Source organism: Synchiropus splendidus, chromosome 14 (genome assembly GCF_027744825.2).
Source record: "Synchiropus splendidus isolate RoL2022-P1 chromosome 14, RoL_Sspl_1.0, whole genome shotgun sequence".
In the NCBI taxonomy this organism is placed as follows: domain Eukaryota; kingdom Metazoa; phylum Chordata; class Actinopteri; order Syngnathiformes; family Callionymidae; genus Synchiropus; species Synchiropus splendidus.
In genome coordinates, this window is record NC_071347.1 from 22,300,001 (window position 1) to 22,317,319 (window position 17,319).

The 17,319-nt window shown below is 52.9% G+C and overlaps 3 protein-coding genes across 5 annotated transcripts in view; 1 reads left to right on the forward strand and 2 right to left on the reverse strand.

The window, feature by feature from the left end:
- Positions 1-2,158, reverse strand: part of LOC128771281 (mucin-6-like) — a 5,827-nt gene extending 3,669 nt beyond the window's left edge. Inside the window, exons 1-2 of the mRNA XM_053886620.1 lie at positions 792-2,158; positions 1-226 (exon numbers count right to left, since the gene is read on the reverse strand). The exon at positions 1-226 is cut by the window's left edge and continues 3,669 nt beyond it. The gene's annotated coding sequence lies outside the window, so the exon portion shown is untranslated. The remainder of the gene's footprint in view (positions 227-791) is intronic.
- On the forward strand, positions 810-6,717 carry LOC128771282 (carbohydrate sulfotransferase 1-like). Its single transcript, XM_053886621.1, has 7 exons — positions 810-965; positions 1,034-1,773; positions 1,834-2,197; positions 3,427-3,640; positions 3,707-3,933; positions 5,285-5,502; positions 5,570-6,717. The coding sequence occupies exons 3-7, from the start codon at positions 1,853-1,855 to the stop codon at positions 5,904-5,906; spliced, it is 1,341 nt and encodes a 446-aa protein (XP_053742596.1). The 5' UTR covers positions 810-965; positions 1,034-1,773; positions 1,834-1,852; the 3' UTR covers positions 5,907-6,717.
- Positions 6,718-6,869: 152 nt separating this feature from the next.
- Positions 6,870-17,319, reverse strand: part of LOC128770575 (kelch-like protein 25) — a 31,777-nt gene continuing 21,327 nt past the window's right edge. For 2 of the 3 annotated variants that reach the window (XM_053885198.1, XM_053885196.1), the window contains exons 11-12: positions 15,103-15,499; positions 6,870-9,595 (exon numbers count right to left, since the gene is read on the reverse strand). In XM_053885198.1, coding sequence (XP_053741173.1) covers positions 15,113-15,499 — 387 coding nt within the window. In that variant the 3' untranslated portion in view covers positions 6,870-9,595; positions 15,103-15,112. The remainder of the gene's footprint in view (positions 9,596-15,102; positions 15,500-17,319) is intronic. The other variant, XM_053885197.1, reaches the window with a different exon arrangement.

Below are 17,319 nucleotides of genomic sequence, written 5' to 3' on the forward strand. Positions count from 1 at the left end.
GAAGGAGGGGAGAAGGAAAGAAAGAAAAACCTGGTCCCAGAAAAGAGAGAAGGCCTACTGGAGGGTGTGAACTTTGGCTCACGTGTGAAGACTCGGGTCCGAGTCGCCATCATAATCACATGACTCTACGTTACTCACCAGACGCTCCACTGCCAGCGCGCTCTTTTGCTGCCATCTAGTGGTCAAAGAGCTGCCGCGCAGAAGGGGCGGCTCGCTCTTTCGGCTTCTGAAAGAAATTCACCGTTCCGGACGTTGACTCTTAATAAACCAGGAGAGAGTGAGGAGAGGAAGTGGGGAAGGGAGGACAGAAGGATGGAAAACGAGGACAAGAGACAAAAGGAAAGAAGGGGGAGGGGGAGGGGAGTGGAGAGGAAGAAGAAGAGGCGAGATGAAAACATGTAAAATTATATTAAATAATGATGAAGAACGGATGAAACAGAGCGACGAGGGCAGAAAGTGAAGATGGAAGGAATAAAGAAGGTGAGGAAGGACATGAGAAGGAAGAAGACGGATGTTCAGAGGGAAGACATGAAGACACAAGGCAGAGATGGAGGGAAGACAGAATGAAGGAAGGAGAGTTAAAGGAAAGAGTTAAGAAAGAAGGGAACTAAAGTGGAGGGTAGGAAGGCAGGTGGGGGGGGAAGCATAGAGTGTAGGAAGGAGGGGGAGAGGGGAAAGGAGGCTGTCAGGAGGAGGAGGAGGAGGAGGGAGCAGGAAGGCAACACACTCTGGAGGGAGGACAGTAGGAGGGTTGATCCTCCACTAGATGGCGCCCTGGTGCACAGTCTCACCAGCTGGTTCCTCCTCGTGTTCAGGAGCAGCGCACGGTCCTGTGGCAGCAGCTGATGCTCGACATCTCGGACAGCAGCTCCTGATCGAGCCTCGTGGACGAGCGTCTGGCGGGTCCCGAGAGGGTCAGAGGTCAAGTCGAGGGGACAACGCCAGTCTGAAGGTCACCTGTTCAGGTGGAAACCTACTTGTTGTTTCATCAAAGAACTTACAGACACAGGTGTGACCTTGTTTCTCTCCTCAGGTCCAGCACGTTGCCATGGCAACGGATGAAGCTGTGGAAGAGTAAGAGTGGAGGCAGATGAAGGAAGGATGAAGGGGCCTAAAGACAAAGAGAAGGAAAGAACATGAGGAGGGAGGAAGGAAGGATGAAGGGGGGATAAAGGACACATCCGGAAGGAAGAAAGTGAGCAAGGTAAGAAGGAAAGGAAGAAGTAGATGGATGACAGGAAGAGGACGGTGAGGAAGACAGGAAGAGGGAGGAGAGCAGGAGGTGGGACGGAAGAGAAGAGAAGAGGAAAGAAAATAACTTTTGTCAGTCTTCCTTAATGTCGCTCGCAGTTGAAGAAACAACACGATGACGTCATCACGTGTCGGTATTTACGACAGAAATGGCTGTTGCTATGGCAACGCTGAGCCGTCCATCACCATATTTTTAGTATGGAGCCAGATAGATGGAGGGATGGGGCGCGGGAGGGGCGGCCGTGAGCGCGTGTGCAGCGGATCCATCCGTCTGCTGAAGGTGACTGTGGATGGTTCCGACGCGATCACTCGTCTCTCGGGAGGAAATCCGCGGATCTGTTCCTGAAGGTTCCGGGTTGGCGCCACCTCGAAGCTGAAGCTCCAGCGACATCCGCAGCAGCGGCCGCGTCATGTCACGATCCCGCCCGGGCGGCCGCCGCCTGCTGCCGCCCGCCGCCACCGCGCAGCACTGCGGGGAGTGACGGCGACGTCAGCCCGGCGAGGAGCCGCAGAGGAACCGAGGTGACGGCTGAGGGTGGGCGGGTGAAGCAGGCGTGATCTCTCATCTTCGTCTCCTTCCAGACGCAAGCATGGCGCCCTGATGTCTTGCACCATGCGCTGCTCGTGGAAGTCTCTGGTGCTTCTCGCGCTCGCCTCCATCGCCGTGCAGTACACGGTGCTCCGCAGCTTCTCCAGCAGGCCCTTCAGCCTCCTCTACGGCTCCCCCACAGCCCGCCCCGCCAACTGCACCGCCAGAGGCGGGACGCGGCCGGCAACGTCGCGGGGCTCCGAGCCCGGATGTGAGGAGGTCCTCGCGCACCGAGCCGGCCCCCCGTCGCTGCCCTCTCTGGGCTACAACGCCTCGGACAGAACCCACATTCTCATCCTGGCCACCACAAGGAGCGGCTCCTCGTTCGTGGGCCAGCTGTTCAACCAGCATCCAGAGGTGAGGACGACTGGACCACACCGCTCTGACTCATGCGTTCACGCGCCAGATCAGGGCTGTCCGAACCGGTCCAGATGAGAGAAAACAAATCACCAAAAATGGATCAGGTGTTTCCAAAAATACCGGATCAGAACACACAGACAACATCTTGCAGGTTCATCCAGAAGCTCTGCTGGTCCAAGATTAAGCCGAGAATTGGACCACAGAACATGGCATAAACCAGGAGAGCACTCAGAGAGAGCAAACCTCCGCCAGTAAAGAGTCCTTTAAAGAACTAGGACTCACTTCCCTGACCTTGAAAGCGTGTTTATCTGGGTCGCCTGGACTGTCGGCTCGAAAATGATGCGGAACACACTCAAAACTGAATTCAGCCCATTGCACTTCCCTCCCTGAACAGTCGTCCAAACCCCTCCACAAACCAGCGGCGGCGAAAACAAAAACCGAGCTGAGGACATCACAACACGTGGCTTGCCTCAGCTGAGGCCTGAGTGTAGGAATGGAAGTGCTAATGGCTACGTTTAAATGTTGACTCAGGCACATTTAAGAAGGACAAATGCGACATGCTGAGCCTAGAAACACCAGTGTCAGTCTTCATCATCTGACAGCAAGTCACGTGACGCGTTCACCGTTTCCTCGAATTTGTTAGCGCTAGCTTAGCACGTAGCAAAAAGCCAAGTTTGGGTTCAGATCTGCGAGGAGGTCACCGTCTTGACTCACCACCTGTGAGTGGCCTTGAGAGAACGTCTAAGTTCTCTGGAGCTGCCACGGTCAGCTGACACCTTGTCGCCTCTTTAGCCTTACGTCGGCAATTTTCAGAGCCAAGCGGGGCCTGGCTGAGTCTCCATCTGAAGGTGGCCTTGCACCTGCCCTGCACCCCACAGTGCAAGACTGTGTCACAAGCGCAGGGGACCATGGACCCCAGCACTGAAACACTTTCAGCTCATGAGCTAACTAGAAAGGCACTGGGCGAGCGCAAACCTCCACCAATAAAGAATCCTTAAAGAGTGAAAACTGAATTCCCTGACCGGGAACCGAACCGAGGTCACGGCACCTCTAGACCCACAGGGAGTTAGGAGACCTTGAATGAGTTCATATCCTGAACGCCTGAATCGATGGCTAAAAAACGATTTTGAACACAGACAAAGGCAGTCAGGCGCATCACCTGCTTGGTGGCGATAATAATGTCGGCGGCAGTTCTCACGAACCCGTGTCCCTGGATCCTTCCTCAGGTCTTCTACCTGTTCGAGCCCCTGTACCACCTCCAGCTGACGCTGCTGCCTCGTCTGGCCCAGAGTCGGAACCAGGCGGAGAGGAGGGTGATGCTGGGAGCCGCCCGGGATCTGCTCCGCGCCCTGCTCCACTGTCGCCTGGAGAGCCTGGAGAGCTACATCCGCCCTCGCCCCGCCAACCACTCCACCGACAAGCTCTTCCGCCGGGGAGCCAGTGAGCTTCGCCGCTCGCCTCGCTCAGGTGACCACATCCTGTTGACGGCGTTTGTCTTCCGCGCAGGCCGCACGCTGTGCTCGCCGCCGGCCTGCGAAGCCAGTCTGGGTCCGGAGGAGCGAAGTCTGGTGCTGGCTGACGAAGGCGAGTGCGTGAAGCGCTGCGGCCCGCTGAACGTGTCCGTGGCTGCGGACACGTGCCGGGCAAAGCGCCACGCCGCCATCAAGACGGTCCGGATCCCCCAAATCAGTGACCTCAGGGCTTTGGTTGAGGACCCCCGGCTCAACCTGAAGGTACTGTGATGCTAGCAAGCCAGGGCGGGAGGGCGAGCGTGCAGCTCTGTGATCATGTGACCGAGGAACCACACAGTGTAACGTTAAAAGTTGGTGATGCACCGCGCATGGTGGTGACACCAACAGACACAAAAAGCCTCCCTCCTCTGTGACTGCTAGAACTGCGGCTGGCCACTAGATGTCACTGGTACGATCAGTCTCTGAAGGAAGAATGTGCTGCCTCACTGTCTGATCTGGTCCACCTGCCTGATGTGGTCCTCCTGCCTGATGTGGGTGATGAGGAAGTTTAGTTTTTCTTTTGTTAACTTAAAATCGACTAGATTTAGAAATGCTTGTTTTTATCTGATATTCTATTTTTTAAATCCAGCATTATTGAATAAATAAACATCAATGAAAACTCCGATACATTTGACCTGCGTAATGTATTGCTTCTGAGACGTTATCATTATTGCATGGCGGGCAGGAGGACCACATGAGGCAGGAGGACCAGATCAGGCAGGAGGACCAGATCAGGCAGGTGGACCACATCAGGCAGGAGGACCACATCAGGCAGGAGGACCACATCAGGCAGGTGGACCACATGAGGCAGGAGGACCAGATCAGGCAGGTGGACCACATGAGGCAGGAGGACCAGATCAGGCAGGTGGACCACATCAGGCAGGTGGACCACGTGAGGCAGGAGGACCACATGAGGCAGGTGGACCACGTGAGGCAGGAGGACCACATGAGGCAGGAGGACCACATGAGGCAGGAGGACCAGATCAGGCAGGAGGACCACATCAGGCAGGAGGACCAGATCAGGCAGGAGGACCACATGAGGCAGGAGGACCAGATCAGGCAGGAGGACCACATCAGGCAGGAGGACCAGATCAGGCAGGAGGACCAGATCAGGCAGGAGGACCACATGAGGCAGGAGGACCAGGTCAGGCAGTGACCTGCTGCTTCATTGCTCAGCAACGTGTGAGTGGAGCTGACTCCTCCCCAACAGAGGGCGCTGTGAAATCCTGGACACCTCCCGCTGCTAGCCCTGACTTTCACTCCGTCTTTCGAGCGGCGCAGCTGAGTTATGTGCGGCTGATGCAGATGTCGCTGAGCGCTGTAAAAATGTCGGACAGTAATAGTGAGCAGCTGATTAGTTTTGCTGGTTCAAACGTGTGGAACAAGCCGATCGATGCTCCTCCAAATTGGTATTGATCTCAAACACGGAGCAGCGCGGCCGGCGGCGGTTTATAACCCTGTGATTTAATACAGACTGGAAACGGTGGAGGATTATGTAACGGGCGGCACATGCAGCGGCCTCCACAGGTGGCGCTAGAGGGAGGATTGCTGACGGCGTCTCCCCCGCCATCAGGTGGTCCAGCTGGTCAGAGATCCACGGGGCATCCTGGCGTCCCGCATCGAGACCTTCCGGGACACCTACCGCCTGTGGAGACTCTGGAGGGCCACCGGCCGGCGACCCCACAACCTGGACCTGGGGCAGATCAACACGGTGTGCGAGGACTTCCGCAGGTCCGTGTCCACGGGCCTGTCCAGGCCCCCGTGGCTCAGAGGGAGGTACATGCTGCTGAGGTGAGCAGTAAGTTGCATGACTGCGCCTGGTTGTGTGGATCCAGAGCCTCCCGCCGTCTCCGCACAGGTACGAGGACTTGGCCCGCTTTCCCCTCCGGATGGCCCAGCAGCTCTACAGCTTCCTGGGTCTGGCCCTGGACCCCAGCGTGAAGGAGTGGATCCTGAACAACACCCGCGGCAGCAGCGACCTGTCGGCCCGGCAGAAGTTCACCACGGTGCGGGACTCGGCGGCCAACGCGGAGAACTGGAGGGTGAAGCTTTCCTTCGACATGGTGGCGTACACTCAGACGGCCTGCCAGCCGCTGCTGGACATGCTGGGGTACAAGACCGTGTTCCACCCGCGAGACCTGAGGAACCTGTCTCGCTCTCTGGTGGAGGACCGGACGTTCCGCCCTCACCTCTGATCGCGACCCACCGCGGACCCCCGGCTAGGTTACAGCGCCCCCTGACCCTCAACTGCAGGACACACCTTTGTGGCGAACGGTGTGTGGTTGGTGTGTGTTTTTCTACGTGAGTGCGAGTTACGAACGTGTGTGTCGGTTTGAGCGTGTGCTTGTCCAGTGCTCATCTGAAAGTGTGAGCAGGGTTGTTTGGTTCGGGACGTCTGTGTGTGAAAGAACGTGTGCGACCGTGATGGGTAGATGAGGCTTCATGAAACAGTATCGCAGCGTGGACAAAACAGTGTCCTCAGAGGCCACTAGATGGCGCTCTTGGTTCAGACATGGTGTCATCGAGTTAGTTGTTCAAGTCCAAACATTTTCCAGCAGACGGTCAGGAAACTGTTTCATGAAGCCTCATCAACCCTTCAGTAGTGTGTGTGAGGTGCATCAAAGTCACTGTGTGTCTGACTGAGTCTGTGTACATTTATCTCTCTATTTAAGTGGAATTTTTGTGGTGTATAATCGCGTCAGAGTGTGTGTGTGTGTGTGTGTGTGTGTGTATCACTACCTCAGGCGACAGCAGAAGTGTCCAGGTAAAGCCACAGAAATGTCCATGTCCAGCTCCTGCCTTTCCCTCTCACCTCCCCTTCTTTCTGCGGAGACAAAGCACCAAGACCTTTTCTCTCAAGTGAATCGAACATTGTGGCGACGGAAACATTCGTGGAACCGTCGCGTTGTATTTCTTGATCTGCACAACGGAGCCAGAATAAAAAAGCAGATGCCAATGTTGTTTGATGGACTTGAGCTTGAACCGGCTTCACAGAGAAATGTTCAAAACATGTCAAAAACAATCGTTTAATGAAAAAAAAAATTATAATATATATATATATATATATATGTAGAGCTCATCTATCACATTTCACTCTGAGGAAAAGATCAATTTTCATTTGAATTAAAAGCAAAGTTGTGTCAAAAACGATATTCAAAACCCGCCGTTTAGCTTCTTCTTCTTCTTCTTCGGTCGCACACCTCGCGCTTGATGCCACCTAGCGTTCAGGGAGCGCATCACACGGAAATGTCACAACACATGGCTAAACTTCACCTTCACTACATCCCAGTGAAAGTAACTGAGCTATTTTGTAGTTATAACCCTGCTGTCCCTGTGGGGACATTGTGAGGTTTCTCATTGACATAATACTATTCCCAGCGTCTCCTCCTCAACCTCACCCTCCACAACACATGGCTCACCTGAATCAACACTCGGAACCAAACCCAATATAATGACCCAAGTATTTTGAAGTGGACCCATAGGGACTGGCAAAAGGTCCCCACAATGATAGTGTGTTGTCGTGAATAGGCCCCCATGAGGCAGTATAAACAAGCCCCCACACAGAGAGAGTGGTGGTGGGGAGAGGAGAAGGGTTCAGGACACCCAAGATCCACAGAGGAAAGGTAAAAACACGAGCAGAGACTGCAACATACGTGACTGAAGGGCAGCCGGACGGTGTCTCTGGGTGACGTCTTGACAGCAACCATGTGGCGCATGATCTCAGGCTCCTTGCGCAGATGGGCCGCGTGTCTTGTGTGGCTTCTCGAGTGACAGTTCTTGAGTGGAGGGGCCTGTCCTGAGACAAGAGGCTCCGTCTTCAGGCCCACAGCAGTCGGTTTGAGACATGACACTCGGTGCTACGTTCATGGCAACACTTGAGCTACAGAGCAGAGACAGTGTTCTTCGAACACAATTCAAAAAGCCATTCACTTTATTTCCAACGGTAAAAACATCCAACATTTATACACATCTTTCAAAAGTGGAATAAAAAAAAAACTCAGCAGCGTGACATCACTTCAGCAGCCCGGAATGTCGTCATGGCAACGATGAAGAAACGTCCGAACCTCCGGATAGATCAGTTGTCTGACATGCAAGTGTCGCTTTATGGTCGTCATGGCCACCGCATCGAGTCTTCCTGTCCAAGTACTCGAGAGTGATCCTGTCAGTCAACAACACGCTGGTGTCGCTGGGTCTGTGCTTGTCGTCATAAAAACATCACTGGGAAACTAAAGACCACATGAAGTCCAGAAAAAGTCCGGCACCACGAGTGTGGCGCCAGTAGTTTGGACCGTTCGGACCACAGAAACAAACAAGTTTATCTCCTTCCGTCTTCCTTCTCAAGTCATTCAACCATCCGTTACACCGACTTCAATCAAGCTGACTGAAGAGAGAACTCATTTTAAAGTCATTTGAGGGTTTGATGTTGACATTTTTCTCACTTGTAGTGTTTTTCATCATTTCATTAAGTCACTTTTTCGGAGGCTCTGGTCCTGACTAGCCAGGGTCTGATCAGGCCGGGGCAGCAGTCGAAGTCAAGAGGTCTGGACGCTCCTCTCACCAGGTCAACCAGGAGACGCCTTCTCTCCGGCGTGTCCTGGGTCTGCCCCAGGGCCTCCTCCCAGAACACGCCTTGTCTCTGGCGTGTTCAAGGTCTGCCCCGGGGCCTCCTCCCGGAACACGCTTCTCTCCGGCGTGTCCTGGGTCTGCCCCGGGGCCTCCTCCCAGAACACGCCTTCTCTCCGGCGTGTCCTGGGTCTGCCCCGGGGCCTCCTCCCGGAACACGCCTTCTCTCCGGCGGGTCCTGGGTCTGCCCTGGGGCCTCTGCCCAGAACAGGAGACCACGGGTGAGAGGAGAAACCCACCGGTCAGTGGACAGCTTTGTCTTCTGGCTCAGCTCTTCCTCCACCATGATACCGAGTCCTCATGACTGAAGACGCTGCAGCCACCTGTCAGTCAGGCTCCATACTCCCCTCACTCCTGAACAAGATCCCAAGACATGGGGAAGACCTGTAGCCTGGACACGCGACCCTTTCCTCTCGAGAACCATGAGCTTAAGACCCTGAATTTCCACCAAGTACGGGGCAAAGGGAACGCTGCGTTAATGCGGAGCAGAGTTTTCAATTTCCACTGGGAACGGGACACTCAGCCACAAGAGAATCACCAATCCCGTGGTACATCGCCGATTGAAAGAGGCCATGTCTTTATGCAGTTTAGTACGAGTGTCATAAAGAACGTCAAGAACGACGTTCGACCTCTTCGCAGTGACGTTCCCTGGTTTTAACATCAAGTTTGCACTGCTCTTTCACAGTACAATATGAATCATGTCTTCACATTGTGTTTTATTATGAAAGTTTCCAGGACTCACAGCGCTTTTCACTGACTTCCTGAGCGATTCTCTTCGCTGCACAGCCTCCACACTGCTTCTGAACTCGGTGGAAATTTAGGGGTTTAGAGGAGCTGATCCTCATCCTGACTAGGGCTGTGAGCCGTGAGCAGCCGAAGGTCTCAGCTGCCTGAAACACCGTTCAAATGGTAGAAGACAAATGAGCTTCCTGTGGAGCGAGATGTTTTATCTGACCGAGTCGCAGCTCACTAAACTAAACAAAGGACGCAGGACCTTCCAGAGTTAAGGCGGGTCAGAAGGCGAATGTGATCCAAGGTTCCAGAGGCCTCTCGCACAGAGGACCTGAAGATTGTGTGGCGGTCCGATCAATGGCGTTGAAGAGTCGGAATGTCTGCAGAAGAAAAGAAAGCGTCGACGGAAACAGGCTCACGAAACATCCTGTGGGACTCGTCCATCAACGCCGGCGAGTGAATCTCACACTGAAGGTGTGTGGTCGCGGGTTCGACTCCAGAAGTCTCAAGCCTGTTCAGACGGCGTCACCTGGAACACACAACAACACTGAAGTGAACAGATGCTCCTGTTTGAAAGAGCCTGTCTCTGGAGCAGAGAGCAGTGGGGTGGTTTCTCCCGCAGTCGTCTTTCCCCAGACAAAGCAAACGCCACAACAGAGCTAGCAACGGCGAAGCTAATGAGTGACGCAATGAAGTGGATAACAACACTCAGAGAACATGAAGCAGGTTGGTCTGGATCTGAGTGGTTCCGGTTCTAGATGTGGGTGACAGACGTGAGGCAGCGGCAGATGGACGCGAGCAGCCTGAGACAGGAGGTGGGAACATTCATCAGTTCCAGCCCGGTGAGCTGGAGCAGATTCAGTCAGGGGACGTTCTGTGGCGCAGCGGTTAGCGCTGTCACCTCACAGACTCTCGAGCATGAGCACCGAGGAAGCAGAGACACAGAGAACAGAGGACAGAGTCGGCGCTCATACAGCAGGCGACCCAGAGAAGACGGCGAGCTGGAAGACCACTCTTCAGCTGGACCCTTGTTCTCACCTCACACGAGCCAGACCACACTACTGGGTATTTTTAATTCAAATACCACTCCCTTTACTATTAAAGAACTAATAGGAGAGAAGTAGGGTTGGGCAAAAAAAGTTGATGATGTATGTAGTAATTTCTGCAATAATTATCATGATGAACACATGTTCATTCTCTTCCATGTGTTGGACACTCGTGTCTCTCTTGAAACTGTTTTATGATCAAACTTATGAGTGGAGTTTGTCTCCAGCATCATGGTTTGTTGATGTTTTAAGGAAGGTTTCAGGTGAAGAAATGATCATGGAGTCAGAGTCTATTCTCCAGATCATCATCCAGACTGAAACAGTCCTTTGTCTTGTGTGATGAAAAACCTTCTCACAATTCTCTCTCCTAAAATGCTTGTTTTCCATGGTCTTATTGAAGATGTCACTCAGACTTTGAGGCTTTAGAATTTGTTGATGGTCCCTAACTGATGGCGGCTCGTAGCATTAGCGCTGCCTGTGAGAGTGTGTCCTCCATCAGTGAAGCCTAATGGGGACGTGGAAGAGGACGCCACTGCCGCCAATATCCAAGTGTTGTCACCTTGGCAGCTGGAGAGCTGCATGTGTTGATGTGAACCAAGGCAGACGAGCGCGTCAGAGAACCTATGAGGACCACTCCATCTCATCAAAGAAACAGGGATCCAGAGACTCAGAGTCGACCAGTGTCATGACCAAAGGTTCCCTGGATTCAAAGTCACTTTCAAACTACCATGGTGAACCAAGGTCCACCACACTCTCCACAACTGTCACACGCCGCGGCGCCGTCTCCTCATGTTCACGTGTGCAGGTCCAGTGCAGCGAGTGTGTCACGTGTTTATCCTGTTCATGGTGAAAATTGCCATTGTGGAGACTGTGTTCGGCGGGATATGGTGTACGATAAGTTATCGCCCGTCCCTAAGTTTGTATGAATTTCTCCCAGTCCCATAATCTTTATGATAAATATGAGGGACCATTGAAGAAATGAAGGCTGCCAACTGGACTAATCTCCTCTCGACTGCGGCAGCAGCAGCAGCAGCAGTGAGCCTGGCCTCAGAATCACTGACAGAAGGATCTGGGAGCCTCCTGATCTGGACCTGTGGTGACTGCAGGAAGAGAGCAGCTCACTGCTGTGATACCGAACCAGAAAGCAGCTTTGCGATATGAGCGCCGCGGCTTAATATCAGCCGAGTGCCAGTTGAAATGTGTGAGTCTAAGTCCCTGTGACAAATCTTGGTGAAGGAAACTAGCCTCTTAATCGAGGAGTGTCCGGGCCCTCTGCAGCAGGAGCCGCCTCCGGCTTCAGCCCAAATTCTGGGCTATTGAAACGGCGGCACAGAAGTTGGTTGTCTAACCCTGCTGTTCTGAGCTTCCTGTGCCCCGTAGGGGGCGCCAATGAGCACGTGGAACTGCCAGCAGGTTGAAGAATGAGGGCCATGATGAGCCAGGCCGACGGTCCAATGTTGCTCTGGGCTTCCCTGTTGGTTCAGCCACACCGAAGTCCCGCCTCGCCAAGTGACTGCTAACCATGCGGGCTTGTTCTCCAAGCCCAAACCCCCCGCATCCCCAAAAAAGCCAACAAGAAACATAACAAAACACAGCCAATGAAGAAGCGATAGAGAAACGATGATGCAGACCGGAACATTTTGTCATTCACCACATAAAAAGACTAGTTTTTGTTAATGTCACCTATATCTTGGAAGTGTCTGAGTCAAAGCCGTCGACTAAAGGGGTGTGTCCTTGAGGAGGGTGTGGGGACCTTGATGTGATAAACACGCTCCGGTATCATGAGCTTCCCACGAAGACATCTGGGGCAGAGTCGGGCAGCAGCGAATCAAGGCGAGTGCATTCATAGAACTGAAGTGACATTCGGCCACACTTCACACCCTGCGGACTCTTGTACTTCAGTTATAATGCACAACAGGAAGTGGCTCGATCCATTCTGGATTCAAAAATATTCACTCCTCATATACTCAGACTGAATACAACTACGATGGTGAACCAAAGTCCACCACACTTGGCTGTCAAACGCAGCGGAGAGTTGGCGGCGCCATGGTCTCCTCGTGTTCATGCAAGTCCAATGCATCGAGTCATCCGCGTGTTTATCAAATTTATGCTGAGATGCAGATAGTTTTTGGCGCTGTATCGTGTACAGTAAGTTATGGCCCATAAATAGATAATGGAACACAACAATAACAGAATCAAACGTGACAGCGGTTCTTACAGCAGACCACCGAAACCCTCTCAGGATTTAGTCACCAACAAACCCACCCACTCATCTGTGCTCCTCCTGCCAGAGACTGTACTGAGGTCAGAGGTGAACGGCCCAGGACCAGACCAGCGAGCTCAGGTCAGCTCAGGAGGCGGTCTTCGTCGGTCTGGGCGGCAGATGTGTCACACGCACCGCGGCTCACCCTCACATGTCGGCGTCAGATGAATAAATCATGCTCAGAAATGTCTGTGGGAGCTGCATATTTAGCCGTAACGCCGTGTTTCGGTGATGAATAAATCATAAGCACACACACACAAAAACAAACAAAGTGAGACAAAGCTACTTAGACGAGTCGCTGTGCAATTAGCTCTGCTGAGTGGAGCTGCGGGGGAGGGGTGTGGAGAGGGGGGAAAATGAAACCAAATAGAATGAAAGCCACCAAACAAAATTCAAGGAGCTGGGAATAAATAAAAGCTGCGATGCGAAGGCGTGTACCGCGGCGCACGCGGGGATGAAGATAAGCACGAGAGCCGCTGACGCTGGGACATGAGACGTGCGCCGCGCTGGAAATACACTTTCACATCATGAATTTTTGAAGGGGGGGGGGGGGGGGGGGAGTGGTGCAGCAGTGGGGGGAGGAGGAGGGGTGATGCAGCACAGAGAGGATCTTCTCAAGCTTTCATGTCCTGCGTATCTGAGCAAGACTGTTACTTTGGGTCAGAGTGGAGGAAGGGAACCATCCAGTCCCGCATCAATTGAAATACAAATGATTCCCACACAAGCCGCTTCATCTGCGCCAGCGGGCGGATGAAAACAAAGCAGCGGAGAGTGGCCATATCACAGAGGAAAATCACAATCATGAACGGCCTTTTCTCAAGTGAAGGGTCTCCTATCTCACACCTAACACTATTTCCGCTACATGCAAACGAAGGCGGCGTGAAGGAGCGATGACCTCGGTTCACAGACATACACTCCTGTGATCTCACACAGCACTTTTCAACCTTGGTTCATGAAAAGAAAATCCTGAGTATTTGCTTTTTCATTTGTGAACAAATGCAGCTACTGACTCTCGGCTATGTTGCCATGCTATTTGTAGAAAGTAATTGCAGAAAATGTATTTGTTTAAAAATATCTCCAGGAAGGCGGGTGAGCTTTCAGTGGTGTGTTTTTAACAGAAAAACCCTGAAAGAAACACCGTAACTGAAGTTTGTTGCTGGCAGAACTTGAGTCACGGATCCGGCCAGACACATAAGGAGACGGACCGGGTGAGGGCGGCTGTCACACCGGATCAGTAAAGATGGGCGATAACTTATCATGAACAATACCCCGCCGAACACAGTCTCCACAATGACAACTCTGCATCTCACGATAAATTCCATAAACACGTGACACACTCGCTGCACTGGACCTGCACACGTGAACATGAGGAGACGGCGCCGCGCTCTCCAGCTCCGCGGCGTTCGACAGCCGACACCGCCGTGTGACAGTTGTGGAGAGTGTGGTGGACCTTGGTTGACTGTGAGTCTCTGGATCCCTGTTTCTTTGATGAGATGGAGTGGTCCTCATAGGTTCTCTGACGCGCTCGTCTGCCTTGGTTCACATCAACACATGCAGCTCTCCAGCTGCCAAGGTGACAACACTTGGATATTGGCGGCAGCGTCCTCTTCCACGTCCCCATGGGGCTTCACTGATGGAGGACACACTCTCACAGGCAGCGCTAATGCTACGAGCCGCCATCAGTTAGGGACCATCAACATATTCTAAAGCCTCAAAGTCTGAGTGACATCTTCAATAAGGCCATGGAGAACAAGCATTTTAGGAGAGAGAATTGTGAGAAGGTTTTGCACCACACAAGATGATGAAACTGTTTCAGTTTGGATCATGATCTGGAGAATAGACTCTGACTCCATGGTCATTTCTTCACCTGATGGTTTCTCATGTTTCTTCAGTAGCATCTAGGAAATGTGTCCAGACTGCTCCATAGTTCAAGTCAACTGTTCAGAGACATGAGACACAGCAGACAGGCGGCTCAGTTTAACCCCTAAATAAAGCTGGCAGAGCAGCCTGTCAGACACCAGCGGCTTCTACCAGAGACCTGAAACATTGAGTTTCTCATCTCTGCACTGAGTTCACTCTTCTATTGAGACGTCAACAGACCATGATGCTGGAGACAAACTCCACTCATAAGTTTCATCATAAAACAGTTTCAAGAGAGACTGCAGTGTCCAACACATGGAAGAGAAGGAACATGTGTTTATAGCGATAACTTTTTTGTCCATACCGCCCATCCCTACTAATGGGTTGTCGTGATCAGCAATGACAGGCCGATGATGTGTGGCTGGTCGATCGGAGCATCCTCACAATTTTCAGACTCCAGAACTCAAACCAGTCTGAAGCACCTCTACTCTAGCGGTTGACTGTCATGTAAGGATCAAATAAACAAAGAAAAAAAATACATATATATAACCAGGAAAAAGAACTGAGTGCTGAAATAAAAAGTGACATTTTAGAACTAATAGAAAACTAAAGTCATTTCTCCAGTATCTGTAGAGGCGTTTCAGACCCTCCTGACGCTGGACTGAGAGCTGCTCCGGTGATCTACAGCGGAGGCAGTAAATCCAGCTATGGGGTATTTACAGCTGCGAGTGGCGCGTGTGAAGCCACAGGCTCGTGTGGTCGACCTTCATGTGGCTTTATTGATCGCAGCAGAGACTGTCTGTCACAGTTGCGTGGCAAAGTGAGTCGAGTGATTCAGCCGCGACAGAAGACGTGGACAAGACTCACCTGGCCCCTCTCAGGCAGGCAGGTGCTTCCATGTGCTGACGAAGGCGGTGGGGATCAGAGAGTAAGGCACCGTGGTGATGGAGTTCCAGCTGTCCGACGTCGGGTCGTAGCAGTCCAGCGTTTTACACCGCTGCGTCCCGAAGTAGCCGCCCACCACGTACAGTTTGTTGCCGGAGGCGACGGCGTGGCAGCTCATCCGCTTGGAGGTCATGTCGCCCACCCGTGTCCACTGGTTGGTCTCGCAGTCGAAGCGGTAGGCGGAGGCGGCGGTGAACTCGGTGTCGCCGCCCATGATGAAGATCTGACTGCCCAGGACAGCTGCCGCCGTGTAGCGCCATGGCTGCGGGCACTCGGCCGCGATGTTCCAGCGGTTGCCCACCGGGTCGTAGCACTGGACCTGGAGAACAGGACATCAAGTCATGGCTGTGCAGAAATGCGCGGGTGTACTTGGATACCCACTATTGTGGGGACTCATTCTTGGAAACACACCTCTTTGTGAGGACATGTTTACAGGTCCCCATAAGCCTCAATTGAGAGATGTCAACATTATAATTGGGTTTCAATTTGGTTCAGAGTCCTGATGATAAACCTCCAAAAGACCCAACAAGGATAGACATACAAGCATAGGTGTGTGTGTGTGTGTGTGTGTGCATCACAACGACACAGAGTGTTTCAGAAGCATGGTACATTTATTGGAGGCCAACAAGAGAGCACACTCTGCCTATCAGAGAGGTCAACGGTCGGCGGTTATTTACAAGCATCATGGCGGCTCAGACCGGAGCCTCTTCCTGCGCGCCTGACTCTGGAGACAGCTGGGACATCTCCATCTCCTCCACAGCTGCTGGGACCTGCTCCCTCCTTCTGCCCCTCCACACCACCCCCTCCACAGCCACAATAACACACAGCATCAGCAGCAGCACAGCACTGAGCAGCACGGACCTCAGCAGGAGGTGATCCACCTCTGGCTCCCTGAACATCACCAGGGTCTCAGATCTGAACACACAGAGGTCACCTCTCTCAAGCACACACCAGAACTGTCCACTGTCCTGCAGAGAGACCTTCCTGATCACCAGGCTGCTGCCAGACCGATCCATGTTGTCTGGAGGTTGATGCTGAACATCTGAGACTCGGCCTTCGGTTCTGTTGGACCTCATGAACCAGCGAACCCCATCAGTCTGATCCCAGTCCCCACAGTGGAGAGTGAGGTTCTCCCTCCCAGTGAAGAGCTGCACAGCAGGAGGCTCAGACTCAGGACACACGTACAGGTGATAATCCAGACGATATTCACTAAGGAAGCCACAGCAGTAGAGACCTGAGTGGTTCACTGTCAGAGATGGAAACATCAGAGTGGAGTTCAGGATCTCTCGCTCAGGAAACAGTGAACTACTCGACCACCACTTGTATCTTTGGTTTCGGCTGGAGTCAGGACAGTGCAGCTCCAGACTCTCTCCCACAGACCGGAGGATGATCTCTTGCTGTACATCACCAATGAAGTGTGTGAGTACATCGCACCTGTGCTGCTGCTTCACCAGACAGGAGTAGAAGACAAAACCCAAATGCCTGGGGGCTGAGAGCAGAAGAGAAGACTTCTCCACCAGGAGGTGTTTGTGCTGCTCATCCATTAACTCTAATCTTCCTGAGCTGTCCCGGGCCCACTGAACACTCTGGTTTGGTCCCACGCCGTCACACTTCAGCTCCACTCTCTGTCCAGCATCCAGGTTTAACCTCTGCTCCCTCATCTTCTCTGTGCCACAGACGCGGAGGGTGGAGTTCCTCACCAGAGTCAGGTTGCCCCGAGTCCAGCACTGCTCCTGGTACTGACCCGAGTGGGAAACAGCCACAGAGCGTATCTCGTACATGGAGCCTGAAGAGTTCCACATCAGCTCCTTCTCCTCACCGGCCCATCTATAGACGGAGCAGGAGTCGGCCTTGTTGTCCAGGTGGAAGTAATGAGTCGCTCCAGCTCTCATGAGGACCTCAGCGTGGGTGTTGGAGCAGAGCACCAGCAGCAGCAGCAGCAGCACCTGTGCAGCCATGTCGTCGTCTCTGAGAGACTCGACTGCGACAGCTGCTTCTTGAGCTCAATCTCAACACCATCAGCAGGAAGAGACTCTTTGCTGCTTCCTGTTAGCTTTATCAGGTGTGAAGAACCAGCCTCAGCCAACACAAGTTAGAGGAGAGAGAGAGAGTGTGTTCTTGAACTTTGTAAGAACCTGT